This window comes from Ostrinia nubilalis, chromosome 27, assembly GCF_963855985.1.
Source record: "Ostrinia nubilalis chromosome 27, ilOstNubi1.1, whole genome shotgun sequence".
Classification (NCBI taxonomy): domain Eukaryota; kingdom Metazoa; phylum Arthropoda; class Insecta; order Lepidoptera; family Crambidae; genus Ostrinia; species Ostrinia nubilalis.
This window is the reverse complement of record NC_087114.1, coordinates 6756372-6773304: the sequence shown is the minus strand read 5'-3', so window position 1 is coordinate 6773304 and position 16933 is coordinate 6756372. Positions and strand designations below refer to the sequence as shown.

The window sequence follows — 16933 nt, the reverse complement described above, 5'->3', positions numbered from 1 at the left end:
TAGGAGTCGCAACTCAAATTAAATTTTAAATAACTTGAAAAAATCCGAACTGCCTAAGATGGGAATCGAAGCTACGACCTTTCGCTTGCCGTTACATTACTAAACTTTATAAACGTACATTTAATAAATAGTATTTTTGCGCAAAAGATTAACATTGAATAGAATTTGTAATAATACTTTGTTACCGCGATCTAATTCGATACAAACGCCATCTAGTTCTTGAAAAAAGAAACCTCAGTACTGGAACTTGTACACAATTACGTAGCCATACAGTTTTAAATCTGCAAAACCAAAGTTGTTAAACAAAATTACATTCTTTGCCTGTGTCGTAATTACATAAAGGTCACTTTCCTTTGCACAAACAATCACGTCTTTATGTCTATTTAAAACAACAGCCACGCGACATTTTATGCTAATATAAACCTTAACCTTGAATCAACATAAAAACACAAGGTCTATTTTCATTTGCACAAAAAATCACGTCCCTAAGTGTTATTTTAAAGAAGCCCTAAAAACAACATCAACTGGACATACTAAAACAGTCCTTGGGTCCACGAACAACCGTCACGTCCGTATATAAAGGTGCGGATAGATTACGACGGTTTTCTCGAACATTTGGCAGCGGATGCCTTTTCAACGTATGCTCAGGCTCATTCTCTTCTGACTTGCGTTGCTCTAGTTGTGTGTTTATAAATAGAAAGATAGATTAGTACCTTTTATTGCATATCATACAAAACTGACAATAAAAGAAAATTTTGTTTAGGATATCACCATCACCATTTAGTGGTCTTGTCGCTAAGAAACGATCCCTTTCAGACAAACCAGGACAAGGGTAAAATATTTCGTTGGTTTCTTTCTTCAATTAATTAGTAACAAAACCACAACAGTTGAGCTTAAATTTCACTCTGTGAGGGGCAGGTATCGGAAAAGGCAGCGTGGGACGTCCACCCACAAGGTGAACCGATGACCTCATAAAGGCAGCAAAGAGGCTGGATGCAGGCCGCTACCAACTGGTCAATATGGAAATACTTGGGGGAGGTCTATGTTTAGCAGTGGACGTCCTGTGGCTGAAATGATGTGGGGCACAAAACTGCTCGCTGTTCGTCAGCATCGTTACACGTAAAGGCTCTAGTGTATGGCCACCTTAACCAAGATGGCGTTTTAATGGCGCTCACGTATCTACGGAACAGTGTTATTTTTAGGGACTGAAATAACTCGGCCCTTTCAGCTTTCGAGTCTTTTCGCGTTAAAAATAATAAAACTAGGTGTCTATTTGGACACCATTTGCTTTAATTTAGTCAGTCACTTATAAAATAGAGTGGTCTGAAGTGCTCCTATCATCATCATTTCAGCCATAGGACGTCCACTGCTGAACATAGGCATAGTAGAGTTGAGGTCGCATATGATATAAATATTTTTGTTAACTTGTGACAAAAGATTGTCTACATGACAGGCTTAGCCTAGCGTAGAAATCTCAGATACTTTATGAACTAAAGCGTATGTCGGTACAACCTTAGCATTAAACGGGTCTTTAAGGAAATGTATGTACAACAATGCAATGTAAGCAACGTAAAATGTTAAAGTTGTTAAATAAACTTTATTTTTTTTAGTTTTTTTTTATTAGTAGGTAACCGATTGGTAGTGGCCTGCATCCAGCGCCTTCCTGCTATTGAAAAGGGCCTAAACACTAATTTGAATAAATTTGAAAAGTTTCATTCCCTATGACATTGTCATCCCATTCTCTTTTATCATTTTACAACAAAAGGGAGCCTATTCCCCCTAAGTTCTTTCTACCTTTAAGAATATGCGTCCTGGGTGTTGAAAGTGGAATTGTCAGTGTCCTCATTTCACCTCGGAATCATATTTTCACCCGGGTGATATCATCCAGGTGAATTGATTCAACTAAAGCTGTTGCCTTGGAATTCACCCATGTCTGTGCTATAGGCGTAAGAAGAACGTTACAAACTAAGACTGTTATTTTCATGTTTCATTTATTAGTATGGAGATTCCACCAGTCATTATTATCATTCATAACAATAACGCCCTTCACACACCCTCGTACAGTCTTACCACACGTTTGTTTCAAAATCGCTCGTATTCCAACTACATAGATGCGTGTTTATTTACTTCGATCCGTTGTTCATACTAATCCCCCTACCTACCATTTCGTAGTATTACTTTGCCAAAGTTTCTAATGTAAGTAAGTCAGGTAGGTTCTTAATTGTTTAATACATTTTAACCCCTATATCGAGGAGTTTTAAAACATTAGGTACTTCTAAGTCCAATATTTTAGTGTACTAGCTTTTGCCCGCAGCTTCACCCGCGTGAAAAGTAGTTTGTCTCATATCGTCATAAATTATAGCCTATGTGTTATTCTGGGTTATAAACAATAATACTGTAAAGTTTCATTAAAATCCGTTCAGTAGTTTTTGCGTGAAAGAGTAACAAACATCCAGACATCCAAACTTTTGCATTTATAATATTAGTAGGATTTCTATTTACTCTTTAATTTTCTTCCTGGGCTTAAACACTAAACTTTCAAAAATATGCAGTTTCTTTCACACTTTTAATGATAACCGACCAAGCAAACTTCGTACGACTCATATTCGTGAAATAATGTAGAATTCAAATGGAGAAAGAACTTTTCAAATCGATCCAGTAATTTCATAGAGCCGATAAAAGCTAATATTAACTATGTTTTGAACTACATGATTAAAATTCCTTTAAAAACGGGTCTACTATATTTACTTCCATGGTTGTCTATGTCACACCGATTATTTCCCATTAACTTAATGAACGAAGGGCACCGGAAGCATGTTACTGAACATTATACAATACATGTATGAAAAGGTACGGTGTTAATACCATGGAGTGTCCTTAACCATAGCATTTGAAAATTCGCAGTAATTACAGTACTGGGTCAAGTAAAGACCCCTGTAGCACTCCTTTTTTATATGGAAAAGAGCACGATGAACAAACGCCTCAGTAGTCAGTATTGCTACTTTTTCTGAGCACTGGCCTATTTATTGTTCCGAAGCAGTGGTAGGGTTAATACTGGGACGTGTAAAAGTGCTTTTTAAAAGCATACTAGCAAAAATAAAAGGAGTTTTATGAAGCTTTATGCATCTCTCAGGAATTTTTTTAAAACTTAAAAATCTTGGGGGATTGGGGGGACATTAAGCCTTCGGTTCTATCGAGCCTTATATCTCATCCATTTTGTTCGAGAATTTACGTTATCAACCTAGTGTAGGTTATAATACCTAAGTTATTACAATCCACTAGATAGAAAAAAGGCAATAAAACTTATATTCTGATATAGAAGTGGAGATAAAATAATATTTACTAGCAATAACATGGTCCATAAAATACTACCCTGGGGTACGCCACGTTTTTATCGAAGTAAAGTGCCTACTTTTACGAGGTATGTTAAGACTACTTTTAGAAATGTTAACCACAGGTTATTCGAACCCGCATAGAGAAAATATATTTTATTATGATCATACTTAGAGTTATTGAAAAACAAGAAGAAAAGTGTGTCAAACGCAGTTCAAAAGTCGATTGAATTTCTAGCATAGATTGAGGCCTCCGATTGATTAAATTTCAATATTTAAACCATTCACAGGACAGAATTATGTAGCGGAAAAGACACTAATGCGAGTTTAAAATTGTAATTACAAAATCGAACGGATCGGTTTTGCGGGACACTGCAAACGGGATGTTCGTGTGAACGTTAAGATTAAGGCTGAGTTGCACCACCTAACTTTAACGGTAACTTTAACTATAACCGGTGTTATTTGTATGGAATTTGACATATTTTTGACGTTTGTTAAATCCATCCGTAAACACGTTAAACGGGATCCTGCGAAAAATCGTTCCTGCAATAAACGGGATGTCTCAGTGGGAACAAGCTCTAAGATTGTTTGAGCGTTGTTTTAAAACAGACATAGCTGAATAATCCATACTAATAAAATATGAAAGTTTGTCTGTTACATTTTCACCCGTAAATCTCTAAACCAAATAAGATGAATCTTGGTATAGATAAATGGGACTTGGGGAAATAAAATTTGCTTCCATTTGTTCCAAAGAATTGATGGGTCTTGGGAAAGGGGTAAAATCCCCTTGGATGGAAGTTTTTATGGGGTGGGTTTTTCCCATTACTTTTCATGTAAACGTTATGAATACTCATTTTTATGCTTTGGGTAGCCGTTTATTATTTCACACGGTAGAATCTTTAGTAAATGTCCATAAAAATCTATCTTAATTTTATAAATGCGAAAGTAACTCTGTCTGTCTGTCTTGCTTTCACGCCTAAACCACTGAACCGATTTTGATGAAATTTGGCATAGAGATAGTTTGAGTCCCGGGAAAGGACATAGGATAGTTTTATCCCGGTTTTTGAAACAGGGACGCGCGCGATAAAGGTTTTCTGTGACAGACAAAATTCCACGCGGGCGAGGCCACGGGCGGAAAGCTGGTAAATAATAAGGCCTATAACTGTGTAATTAATTAAATTACAAATCCTGGCACACCAACTATAGCTAATTTATTAGTATTTCGTCATTAAAACAACGTTAACAGCGTATTCCGGCAGTTGGAGGAAAGATAGCCAGTTCCTCTGTGGTTGAGGATTTGATTTGATTTTTATTTTTATTTTAATCGAGTGAAGCTCGCTTCCACCTTCGGTCTGATCATCCTTTTCCATCAGGTGAGATGCAGCTAGAGTTATAGCCCAGTCAATGAATGCTTTAACGACGGCCCCCGCCAGCTCAAGGGCTAAGGGCGGGGACTTTTGCTATGTTGACGTCCTAACTAGTCTAAATAAAGTCCCAAAGTCAGAAATTGTGTTCCACGGATTTCCATCTTTAATGCTTTATTGACTGGACTATGAAAAGAACCTTACTTTCGTTATTATAAAAGCTTTCAGTCTAAAGTTTTGTCTTTTTTACGCTATTCTACCTAGGAAAAGTCACCTAAAATAAGAACGGTACGATATATCATCTTTTGCGGGTGGCATATTACATTTTTTATTCAGTAGGGCGTAGACGAACTAAATCAAGCAAATGATAATGTTGGCACATCGCTAATGGGCACTTTATTATTTTTTGTGCGTGCTTTATTTTTTTGATGGAAGCTTAGCTTTTGTACCTAATTTGATTACGGTGACTTAGCTGTACGAATAAGAGTCAATTTATGTCACAAAGGTGTTATTTTTTTAATTAAAATATAGTTATTGTGTGGTGTTAATCAATAAAGTGTGTCCTATAATAACGCCCGTATTCTCAAACTATGCTTGCTTAAGTGAAGTAGCAAATTGAACGCACAGAGTTGAATAGAGCTCTGTGATTGATTCGTGTGTCACTCTGTGCGTCCACGCACACTGTGAGAGATCATAGTAATGTTTGTGAATACGGGCGTAAGTAAGTTTAATTGTGTTAATCTATTGTATGCAGGCTACCAACCGTGCGATGTGGAAGTCATTGGGGGAGGCCTATATTCAGCAGTGGACGTCCTGTGGCTGAAATGATGATGATGATGATGATGAATTTAAGTAACTTTTAGATTTTTCAGTCATCCAGAACATTTCATTTAGTAAATATTTATTTAAATGAGTAAACGCTACTTGCGCTACATTTTAAATTAGAAATAGTGATAATATTAACTTCAAAGCTCAGATATAATTAAGAATAATAACAATGTTGGCATTATTAATAATATTACAATCGCCATGTCAGCGTAGGTTGAACTAATTACACTCCCAGACTACCACCTACACATTTCGAGTTTAAAATACAAAGGTTAATTCCATTTGTAATTTTACTTAAAATTAAATTATAAAATGAAAATCTGAAAATTTATTATTCTCAGTACTTTCATCTAAGTACTTAAATAAAATTTGTTTGTACTAATAGTCTACTACACTAGCTGTGCCCGCGACTTCGTACGCGTGAAAATAGTTTGAATAATAAATTTCCCATTTTTGCAACGTTTAATTTACAATTTATTTTGACTGTTGAAATACGGATTTGGACAAGGATTGAATATGGGAAATGGGCGCTAAAGAAACATAATTTAAATAGAAAACGTACTATTAAAGGCTTAAAATTAAAAACTAAATTTTTTGTAATGTTAAAACTATAATATCTCCTAATCGCCCTTATTGTAGGTAATATTCAGTTACAAATAATTATTATTAGTTTTAGGCACTGAATTTCAAAATTAAACATTCATATTGAAATCGTTAAATAATTCCAAGAATAAAGGTTAATTCGTTCTTCAATTAAGAACAATTCCCACGCCAGAAATACACAAGGACCATTTAAATTACAATTAAAGTAGTAGGAGTCCAATTATTTTAAAATACAAGAATATGATATCTAACTAACAACTGAAATAACACAGTAGAGGAGTATAATTTAGTACGCAAATTAAGAAAAGCAGTACCTAAACAAAAAAATATTTTTGGTAATTATTATGGATTTTTCTTTAATAAGTATTACCGAATTACTTTCTAAATACCATTTCTCGTTATACAAATAAATAGTATTATAAAAGAAAGTAAAAATACATTGCCCGGGATATCCGGCTCGAAGGATCAATGTAAAAGACAGTGTCAAATGTAAGACTATGATGTCAGAATGTTACAACTGCGGCGTATCAACCGATGATGGGATTTACTGAAGGACGAGTCTTACGCCCGTATTCACAAATATTATAATGAGGTCTCACAGTGCGCGTGGACGCACAGGGTGACACACGAACCAATTACAGAGTTCTATTCACCGTTGTGCGTTCAATTTCCTGCTTCACATAAGCAAGCATAGATTTTTACGTAAAAAGTACAGACGACAGCACATCAACCTAAACACTGCGGTATCTTATTATAGTTGTAATAGGTGCGATATCGTCAGTTGCAGGTTCACTTGGGGTAACTGACAAAATACAGTTTTTCAGTAGAGCCGTTTAAAGTTTTTTTTCGTCTTAAATCGGACATAACTTTTTTCCTATTTAACCTTTTTTGGATCTGTTTTTACAGAAATGCTTAGAATTCTACGCGGTTTTAGTTTAAAAATAATTATCTAATATGTCTTAGTTAAGGAAATAAATTGCAGTTACACCAATGTGTTTTTGTACTTTTGACAGTTACACTAATTTTACACCATACTTTTGGAAAAAACATAGGTCAAATTGGTGTAAGTAGTGTAAGTACTGCCCAAATTAAAATAATTTGATGTTTTTGCTGGGTTTTGTTTACTTAGTTGCTGTATAATTTATGTAAAAGTATTAAAAAATAAGAGAATTCATGAAAAACATAACATTTTGTCGTTTTCTTTGTATTTTTTTAATTTTATTAGAAGTAACTTTTATTTTATTCATTAAAAAATGTTAAAAAAGCCATGGGAATCAAGAAAATATGTGTATTTAAGTTTTTTAAGACAGAAATATTGAAATAACTAAAGTATTACTGTGAAACTAAGTAATTTCAATATTTTTTTAAGCTTTGACTTACCAATACCGTATTTAGCTCTACGGGGCAACTTAAACTAAAACCAAAATGGATTTAATTTCCCACCTCTTTATAGCAATGTTGAATTAAGGTCATGAGTACTACAACAGTAAAAGTAACAGAGTAACAACAGGTTAATGTTAGCAACGCGATAAATAATTCACTAAATAATTTAATTTACACGTGTTTTCATGCGATGGCCAAGTCAATATATTTATGTAAAACGTTAAAGATTTCCTGGCCTGGACTTGGTATTACATGGATCTCACAACTTTTTACCGTAGAACAACTCAGTTGCGAGACTTGGTTTTTTTGACAAGTATTGTTTTTGATGGGATCTCATTTCTTTTTGTATTTTGTAGACAGCAGTTATGTATCTAGAAAACTGGACCGAAATTGAAAAATTTTACTCGACTTGGCGGTTGCATTACCGTGCCCCCAAATATTTTAGTTTTTCCTTGATTCATACACCAAACACTACTTATATTAAAAATTTGAAGCTTCTAGGTCTACTAGAAGTGCCTTAGAGTTTTGATGATCGGTGAGTCAGTGAGTCAGTGAGTGACAAAATTAAGTAACTTTGACCCGTTATAATTCCTAAACTACTAATTCAAATTGAATGAAATTTTAAATATACCGTGTCTTTACAATGCCTGCATAGCTAATGAAAATTCAGCCTTCTAGTTTTATCCACAACGAAGTTACAGGCAGTCGAAAATGGCCTGAATTGCTTCGAGAAAAGGATGGTACGGCCGTGCCGCTTTTTTACTCGACTTGGTGGGGGCACTGCCGTGCCCCCAGATACAGCAAAAAATTTGCGCGCAAAATGTAGCGACCTGATTTTATTTTTTGTTTCGCAAGGAACAGGCAAAGGCGATAAATCATGCTGCCTAGTTTTTCATGCAAAGGCATCTATCACCTTGTTATAGGTCAATGACAAAAAAACTTGTTCGCTCTTGTTTGCTACGAGTATTTTCGACTTTAACAGATGTTGATTAGATTCAAAATACGGCAGCAATATCTCAATTCTATGTACTCGTATATCACCGATTCTGCTAAGAATAAACACTTTTTTACTCAGAATCCGATGCTGGATGCACAGTAGTACCTACCTAGGGAAATATTACAGTCAAATACGTCTTTAAACCTTCGAAACAAGCATACAGAATCTTCCCAATCCCTGAAGACGCTAGTACCTACTCACTAGTATCCGGCTCGAAGGACCATGTTTTACGCCCGCAGTGAGTGTGCGAGCGCGACAACAACATAATTACGCGCGAGCGCTTTTTCTTAGTTGGACACTCTTGTCAGAGTGATCGTGGTTACGCTGACGAGGTATACGGTGCGGTGCAGTATCATTTCCGAGGGTAGCTCTCCTGGCGATGTCCCTATCGCTCGCGCGTAATTATGTTGCTGTCGCGCTCGCACACTCACTGCGGGCGCCCGTCACAGTCGCGACAGCAACTTAATTACGCGCGAGCGATAGGGATGGGTAGCTTGGGGTCATTGGACGGGATTCTACGTGCTCACGGACCAGGCTTTAGAAAAGTCAGATTAGAGGGTCGCGCTGGGACGATTCCCCGCGCTTTTGTGCTAAGTGATGAATTGTATTTGAAAATGCGAAACACTTTTTTACGATCAAGGCTGAACGACTGTAAACTGTTTGTATACCTATTACAAATAAATAAATAACAGTAAGTATTTACCGGTATCCAGGCAGAGAAGTCCACGGCAGCAGTCGCCATTGGTGGCGCAGGGCGAGCTGTAGCAGTGGGCCGGCTCGTCGATGACGTCATCGATGCGGTTGCCCTCCAGCGCTTCGGCGTAGACCTCCTCTGGCTCCACCTGGGGAGATACAAAAGGTTAGTACAACTAATACCCTTCGCTTCTACTGCTGTAACTCCTCGGGATCTAATCAGTATTTTTGTGTTGAGCGGCTAGTCTAGTTCAATGAAGTCCTAGTTTCACTGCGACTGGCACCGATCTATTGTAATCGCCACTATTTTCCTTACGGTTTGCCTCCGAGTCCTGCATCCATTAGGAAGTGCAATATCTTTTGGGGGGCGATATGTTTTACATCTTGTGGGCTTAGGATGTGTTTGCCCAAGTATAAGCTCCGCTTGCGCATCAAAGGTCCGCAGTCCGTGAGAATGTGTAGTGGCGTTTCGTCTGCCTCTTGGCACATCCTGCACGTTCTTGTTTCGGACCGTCCCATAGTGGACAAGTGCTTGTTTTAGCTGCAGTGTCCAGTGAGGGCTCGAACTAAGATGCGCATTTTGATCCTACTCAGTCCTATGATCTGTTCAGAACTTTAGAGCATATAAAATTCATAATCAGAATTATGTATGGCCTTGCGAGACACGCTTGACATCCTGCTCACCCTGCTCTTGAGTGAGCAGGATGACAAGCTTGGCTCGCGAGCCCCTGCGCTCGGTGTGGACGTAGCTAAGAAACCCTCAACCAGCGAAGATGAAATGAATAAAGTATCTATTGTTTCTACCACTGAAGATCCTATATTATGCCAGGAGAAGCCTGGCTGCCAATAAAACCCACACAAATCCTGTCCTGAATCCATCAATTTACTAAAATACAAATAAAAGAAGGACAAGCAAAAGAATGGCTTAGTAAAGAGGCATTTCTTTAAGTTATTATTTTATTAGGATATCATAACATGAAGTATCACGAATTTATTTCCTAAAATCTATTCAAAACCCTTCTTTTTGTATTGTATTTTTTGTTTCTTATAAATTTTGAATTAAGGTTGATGTATTGGCGTACATTGGTTTTTCATCTCTCTTCAGAAACATTATACTGTGATAACATTTCAAGTTTTCTTTGTTCCTACAACTATTGTAAGTAGATACATTAAATTATTTTAGCAAGCACGAAAATGTTCATTTGTTTCGCAATTCCTATCATCATCATCATCATCATCATGTCAGCCATAGGACGTCCACTGCTGAACATAGGCCTCCCCTAATGCTTTCCACGTTGATCGATTGGTAGCGGCCTGCGTCCAGCGTTTCCCTGCTACCTTTACGATGTCGTCGGTCCACCTTGTAGGTGAACGCCCCACAATTCCTATGTAATAAATTATTTCATTTGTTAGTTTATTTATGATAAGTCTAGCGCTTTACTCAGTTAGTGCCTGAGGTATGGAAGCGGCACGGGAGGGGTGACATTGACATATTTTTTTATGACGTGACAGCGCATACAAATCTGTGGGTCTAGTCAAAATGCCATCGCAAACCAATAGGAAGTTTTCACTAATGTCAGTCGCCGCGTCACCAGTAATTCGATTCGATCGGAAAATGGCAGCCAAAATGCACATTGAACCACCAACGACGCGGCGATATAAACGTTCATTCAAAATCGAATAAAAGTTAAAAAATGTCTATGACTTTGCGATTGTTTTTACTTTTTTTTGCTTTTTTTTAATTTGTTTCTTCCTTCTTTCTGCTCTGTTTACGTCTATGCTTCGCCGTCAAACTAACTGTCAAAACGACCGACATCGCGATACGGATTTGTCAAAACAGCCTTAGGGTGGGTTGCACCATCTTAGTTTAACTTTGACAAACGTCTAAAATCTGTCAAACTCCATACAAAAAACTCCGGTTAACGTCATAGTTACGGTCAAAGTTAGGTGGTGCAACTCACCCTATTGGTTTTCGATCGAATCGAAGCTTATCACCGGGGTTTTAGTAATCGCAATGAAAATGGCGGGTGTTGCTATTCGATTCGATTTTGATTGAGTCTTAAATGCATGTTGGCTAAGCCTTTGTATGGGAAATTTCAATCCAGTCTTTCGATTATCGATAGGTAGGGCTTTGCGATTCGATTTTTTGCCGTTTGGCTAAGCCTTTTTTGTTATCGACCTCTTTTGCGATTTGTTTATTTGTTTGCGACTGGTTTGCGATGGGTTTGCGATTTTAAAGTGCGTTTTGACTAGACCCACTGAAGCACATTTAATTTTGTGCTTCAGTCTCGCTGACATTTGACGTCTCAAAACGCCCCTAGTGTCGCTCCCATATCCCAGGCACTGACTGAGTTTTAAGCCCTATAAATACAAAACCCAGTTTCCAATTTACATTCGTTTCGCGTATTTCCCGCGCTTTTAAACGCCGCCATGTTTTTTGACGTTTGTTTTTTTAACGACCAACGCAAAGGAACATCAATAGCCTTTGATCGTGTTCCGGAATTGTAATAAATGAACGTTTTTAACACGTTCGCAGAATATTTTAACGGTATTTTGCAACGTTATTTTTTGTGAGAACATTTAATTTTCCCTTTGAGTTTGGGAAAATACGGTTGTGTTTGTTTTTCGCGAATCATTTCCTGCAATTGCTGTTTTTAATTTGATTTGTTTTCATTTAATAAAACGGAGTTTTTGCCAATTAAATTATCAAATAATGAATTTAGGGAATATTCTTGTGAAGCGTTACGAAATTAAAATTATAACACCCATAAGCATCTCTAAGTAAAAGAAACTTTTTAAAGTCAATCTATTTATAAGAAACTTTAAAAGGAAAATAATAAATTATATCCTGTCCAAAGAAAAAAATATTTGGCACACAATTAAGATGGTTATGTTATAATCAACATTTTTATTCACGTTACAAATCGTGCTGACTTTTTTTCTGACATAAATTATTCAAGTAACAAATCCAACGCAAATAATTTATTTGCTGTAATCCCAAAAAAAATCTCGGCCTTAAATGAACGTCTTAAGCACAAAAGTTCAAAGCCGATTGATGACTAGTAATACTCGTATTTTCCGAGAAAAATATCGCTACGAAAAATTCAGCGAAACTCCAATGAATCTTTCTTATTTCTTCTTTGAAAGTAATCCAATTCTGGGCACCTTTGAACTCATGAAACCTTATTAAACTTCAAACTGATTAAGGATTGGCCATATTGGATGCGGTCTGCGGTCAGGTTAAAATGAACGCAGCCAGACTCATGTAATGAACAACATTGTCAGTCTCTACAGGGTGACTTTGCAATCAGTATCCATTTTTTTAATAAGGTTTATAGAACAACTTGCGGCCGCAAGCGACTTCGTACGCGTGGATCCCGTTTTACCCCCTTAGGGGTGGAGTTTCGTAAAATGCATGCCAAACAGCCCGATCCGTCCAGTTATTTAGGCTGTGCGTTGATAGATCACTAAGTCAGTCAGTCAATCAGTCAGTCAGTCATTGAAAATATAATTCGCAGGTGCCCATATCTTAATTTTTAAAGGTTATTTTCACCATTATACCTATTAAGCTTTGCAGTTAACTCGTCGCTTGCCTCTCTAACTGACGTATCTGACATTTTTTTCGAAACTGAGTTATCTACACCATCATAATCAGTTTTGCAAGACGAATCGATCTGTCTAATCGCCTGAAAATTTTGCAAAATGTTAGTTACGTCAGTTAGAGAGGCAAGCGACGAACTGTGTGTACGTATTTTTCTATGAACGAAGCAATTATCCACGTGTGCCAATTTGGAAACCGCAATTTTAATAAAAATAATTAAATAGGATAATAATTTTTGTTTGTTTTCATTATGTAAATTGATTAAGTTATTGATTCTGAGTCGCTTCTAAAAATTTGGATACTGGATAACAAAATCAACCTGTATACATTTCGCATTGATGCGATCTGCCCGTGCGAGCATGAGTAAAGAACGCAAACCGCACTGCTGACAGATTTCCTTGTTACGACAACAAACAGATTGTCTTAATGGTCCGCTAATCGTTACCCTGATCGTTGTTCATACATGTCCGCAACATGCTGCGTTCACTTTAACCTGACCGCAGACCGCAGAACGCATTCATTGTGGAAAACCCTTAAACTGATTGCCCACCGACCTTTCCTTTAATTAGTTATTTATAACGAGTTATCTTTCCATCTCACAGGTTTAAATAAAAGCAAAACTTTAAAGCCGGTAACGTTACCGTGTTATTTTAACCTGGATCGATAGAGCCAAAGGTTACAGTTCACCGGAATTACCGCTGACCTTTGCGAGCGAGCGCATCTCTACTGACGCGGCAACGGGTGCAGGTAACGGTGCGTTATAACGTTATCGGGTAAATAAAGTTATTGATTTTCTACGTTACGCGTCGAAAATAGTTTTGTAGAAATTTTATTTTTATAAATAAGCTGGTCTGCATTTTACAGATGGAAAATGATGATAAGGCTGAGGTGGAAGCGAGCCCTAGATATAAATGTCCGATAGTATAATAAGATCGTCCGTCCATCGGGACGAGTCATCATCATCGTTCAGCCACAGAACGTCCACTGCTGAACATAAGCTCCCCCCAATGATTCGGGTCGAATATTCAGACTAAATTGGCATGTATTCTTTCCAGTTTTCCCAAAAAAGGTGCGTCAAAAAGTACTAAGTAACAAAATGGTTTGAAGAGAAGCTAAATGGTCCCAAGTGGTTTCAACCGTCCCAGTTTAAGTGTACTTATGTGTATGTTAAAACCACTGTACCTACTTGTAATTGTTAACAGTAATGGTATCATTTAGTTTACTCACACCCAGGAGTACTTAGTGAAACCCTAATGTCATAATTAGAACCAAGTACCTATATAAAATGGGCCCAAACTGCTAAAGTGACCTCAAATGTGTTGAATCACCTTGAATGTGTCTTAAACCTAGCCTAAGCTGTCAATGATGAATGACCCAATGAATAATGTTTCAAAAATACATGTGTAATTTTAATAAAGCCCTAAATGTGTCAAAAAGTAGAAAGTTACAGAAAAAAATATCTAATATTATCTTCAACTATAGCTGTGCCCGCGACTTTGTACATGTAAAAATAGTTTGGTTAATATTTCCCATTTTTGCAACATTTTTCTTTACTGCTCCGCCTCTATTGGCTGTAGGGTGATGTTATACAGCCTAAAGCCTTCCTCGATAAATGGACTATCCAACTCAAAAATATTTTCTCAAATCGGACCAGTAGTTCCTGAGATATCACCAAAAGTCTAAATGTCGAATATGTAGTGGAAGGACTAATTTTACTGATAGAGGGTGACCTAGAAATGTGTCTAAAGGCTTCCATCGTCCATTATGACGAAACATCCCTAAAGGTCCTTAATAATAATTAAAGCCTTAAATGGCGACCAATTGATGCAAAGTGCTTTGGTAATCTAATATGGCCTCAAAGAGTAGAAGTATAGTGCCCCAAAATATCTTACCTGTCCATATAAATGTCCTTTATAGTGGTGTGGTGTAAGTAGACCAATTGATGCAAAGTGCTCCGGTAATGTTTCGTAATCTAATATAGCCCTATAGATTGGATAGCCGGCCCAGAAAATAGCCCCCAAATGTGTCGTAATGTCAAAAATACCTCAGTGCTTGAAGACGAAAGTCTATAAAACAACCAAAGTGTGTTACCAGTGATGACATAATGTTTCCAAACCATATTATGATTCGGAAACGTAGACCACGTTTTCGAATCATTTATTGTTTGGTTCTCAGATCATAGATTGAGGTTTAGTTGGACTATAGGCCTTATACAGAAGCTCGGTGTTTTTTACGAGATCGAATCAGAAATGAGGAGATCCGTAAACGAACTAAAATCGCTGACCTAGCCCCACGGATTAACAAGCTGAAGTGGCACCAACCGACCGCTACCAACCGGGTGACATGGAAATCATTGGGGGAGGCCTATGTTCAGCAGTGGGCGTCCTGTGGCTGAAATGATGAAGATGATGGACTACCAATAGGTCCCAAAATAACTTACCTGTCCATAAGGATAGTGGCGGTAAGGCCCACGCCCGTAGCCCAGGTTGGCCAGCATATCGGAGCTGAACCGGTTGAACAGCCCACCCCACGCGTGGGCCGACGCCAGACAGCCCAGCACTAGCAGAGCGATGGCCATGTTGTTGACGCTGTTGGAGAAAAAAAAAGAATTAGTAATCAAATTAAATTATTTAGTACTTACGCCCTTTCCAAGGCGCTTATACACGTCCCAAATTATGCTTGCCCTACCACCACTTCGGGACAACATATGGGCTGGTGCTGAGAAGAAGTGGCAGGAGAAACTCAGTCGCCTTTGTAAAGTAGTACTATAAAATTTGAAGATTACCCTCGATCGATGTCCCTAGGATATTCCTAACATGGATACAATGGTACTTCGTTTGTTCGTTCGTTTCAGCCGAAAGACGTCCACTGCTGGACAAAAGCCTCCACCAAGGATTTCCACAAAGACCGGTCCTGCGCCGCTCGAATGAATACAATACGATGGATACAATACAATTGAGAAATATGCTAACATCAGGCCTTCTTCCCAACCCGTCTGGCCAGCGTCGGAAGTGTAGGCCAAATCCTCCATATTAAGTTAAATTACATAAACGTATTTTTATTGATTCCAATGCATATGTTATAGTCAAACCTCGAAGTTCCGGCACTCCTAGGTTTGACTAGTATCCTCAGGTCTAACTAGAAGTCTTAGTCAAAGCCCATACATTTCGGTCTTTGACTAAAGAATGTTAGTCGAACCTAGGAGTAACTAATTTGGTCAGGCAAACGTCGAAACTCAATTTAATGAAATCGGGGTTTGACTAGTCAAACCTCAATAAGACTTTAAACTAAACTATACTTCATTCTGATCTCGAATTTATTGCAAAGGCGTTACGGTCGGTTCTTTAGGTGAAGGTATGAGTAACTAAAATTATTTACTGCTAATTTTTAGGGTTCTATTACCTTAAACTTTAAGGTAACAAAAGGTCATTTAAGGCTTAAAGGATAAAGAGTTAAAACGGGACCCTATTACTATGACTTCGCTAAATGTTGTGTGTCACCAGGCTCGTAACTCATGAATCATTTTTAAAAGATTTAGTTTTTTATTAACTTTAAAAATAAATAAATCAATAAAATACTTCAATATTTGAGCCCCTCCTATACAGCAAACGTGACTTTTTGCAGTTTTCTGCTCGATATTAAAACTCCCATATAAGAACAGAGTCGCACGGAACCCTTCGTGAACGAATCCGACTCGCACTTGGCCGGTTTTCTATTTGCTGTCTACTTCTGACCGAGTCTGCCAGTCATTTCTAGGATTGACTAGGCAAAGCCCGATACAGATTATTTTAGTTTCGACGTTTGACTGAACAGATTAGGCACTTCTAGGTTTGACTTAGTCAAAGGCCGAAATTAGAAATCACTTCGGGGTTTGCCTGAAGGCCTTGGTCAAACCTAGGATAAACCAGTCATTCCGCGAAGAGACTGCATATCGACCTTTGACTATGACACATACAAAATTGTATTTAATGTCACAGGGCAATTTCCATCAGGTGCCCCTTTTCGATTACGAGTGCCTTCACCCCGGGGCCATTTGAAAGATCCCCTTAAGGCTTGGGCACTAACCACAAACACGTTCGATATAATATTACCCCTTTTTATTACATCTAAGTAATTCTATTTTACGCCTGCT

General features: G+C 37.7%; 1 protein-coding gene across 1 annotated transcript in view; it reads right to left on the bottom strand.

Annotated features, from left to right (window-relative positions):
* The window catches only part of LOC135085051 (ITG-like peptide), a 32516-nt gene that overhangs the window by 14196 nt on the left and 1387 nt on the right, over positions 1 to 16933 (bottom strand). The window contains exons 2-3 of the mRNA XM_063979835.1: positions 15242 to 15389; positions 9211 to 9349 (exon numbers count right to left, since the gene is read on the bottom strand). Of these exons, the coding sequence (XP_063835905.1) occupies positions 9211 to 9349; positions 15242 to 15389 (287 nt within the window). The remainder of the gene's footprint in view (positions 1 to 9210; positions 9350 to 15241; positions 15390 to 16933) is intronic.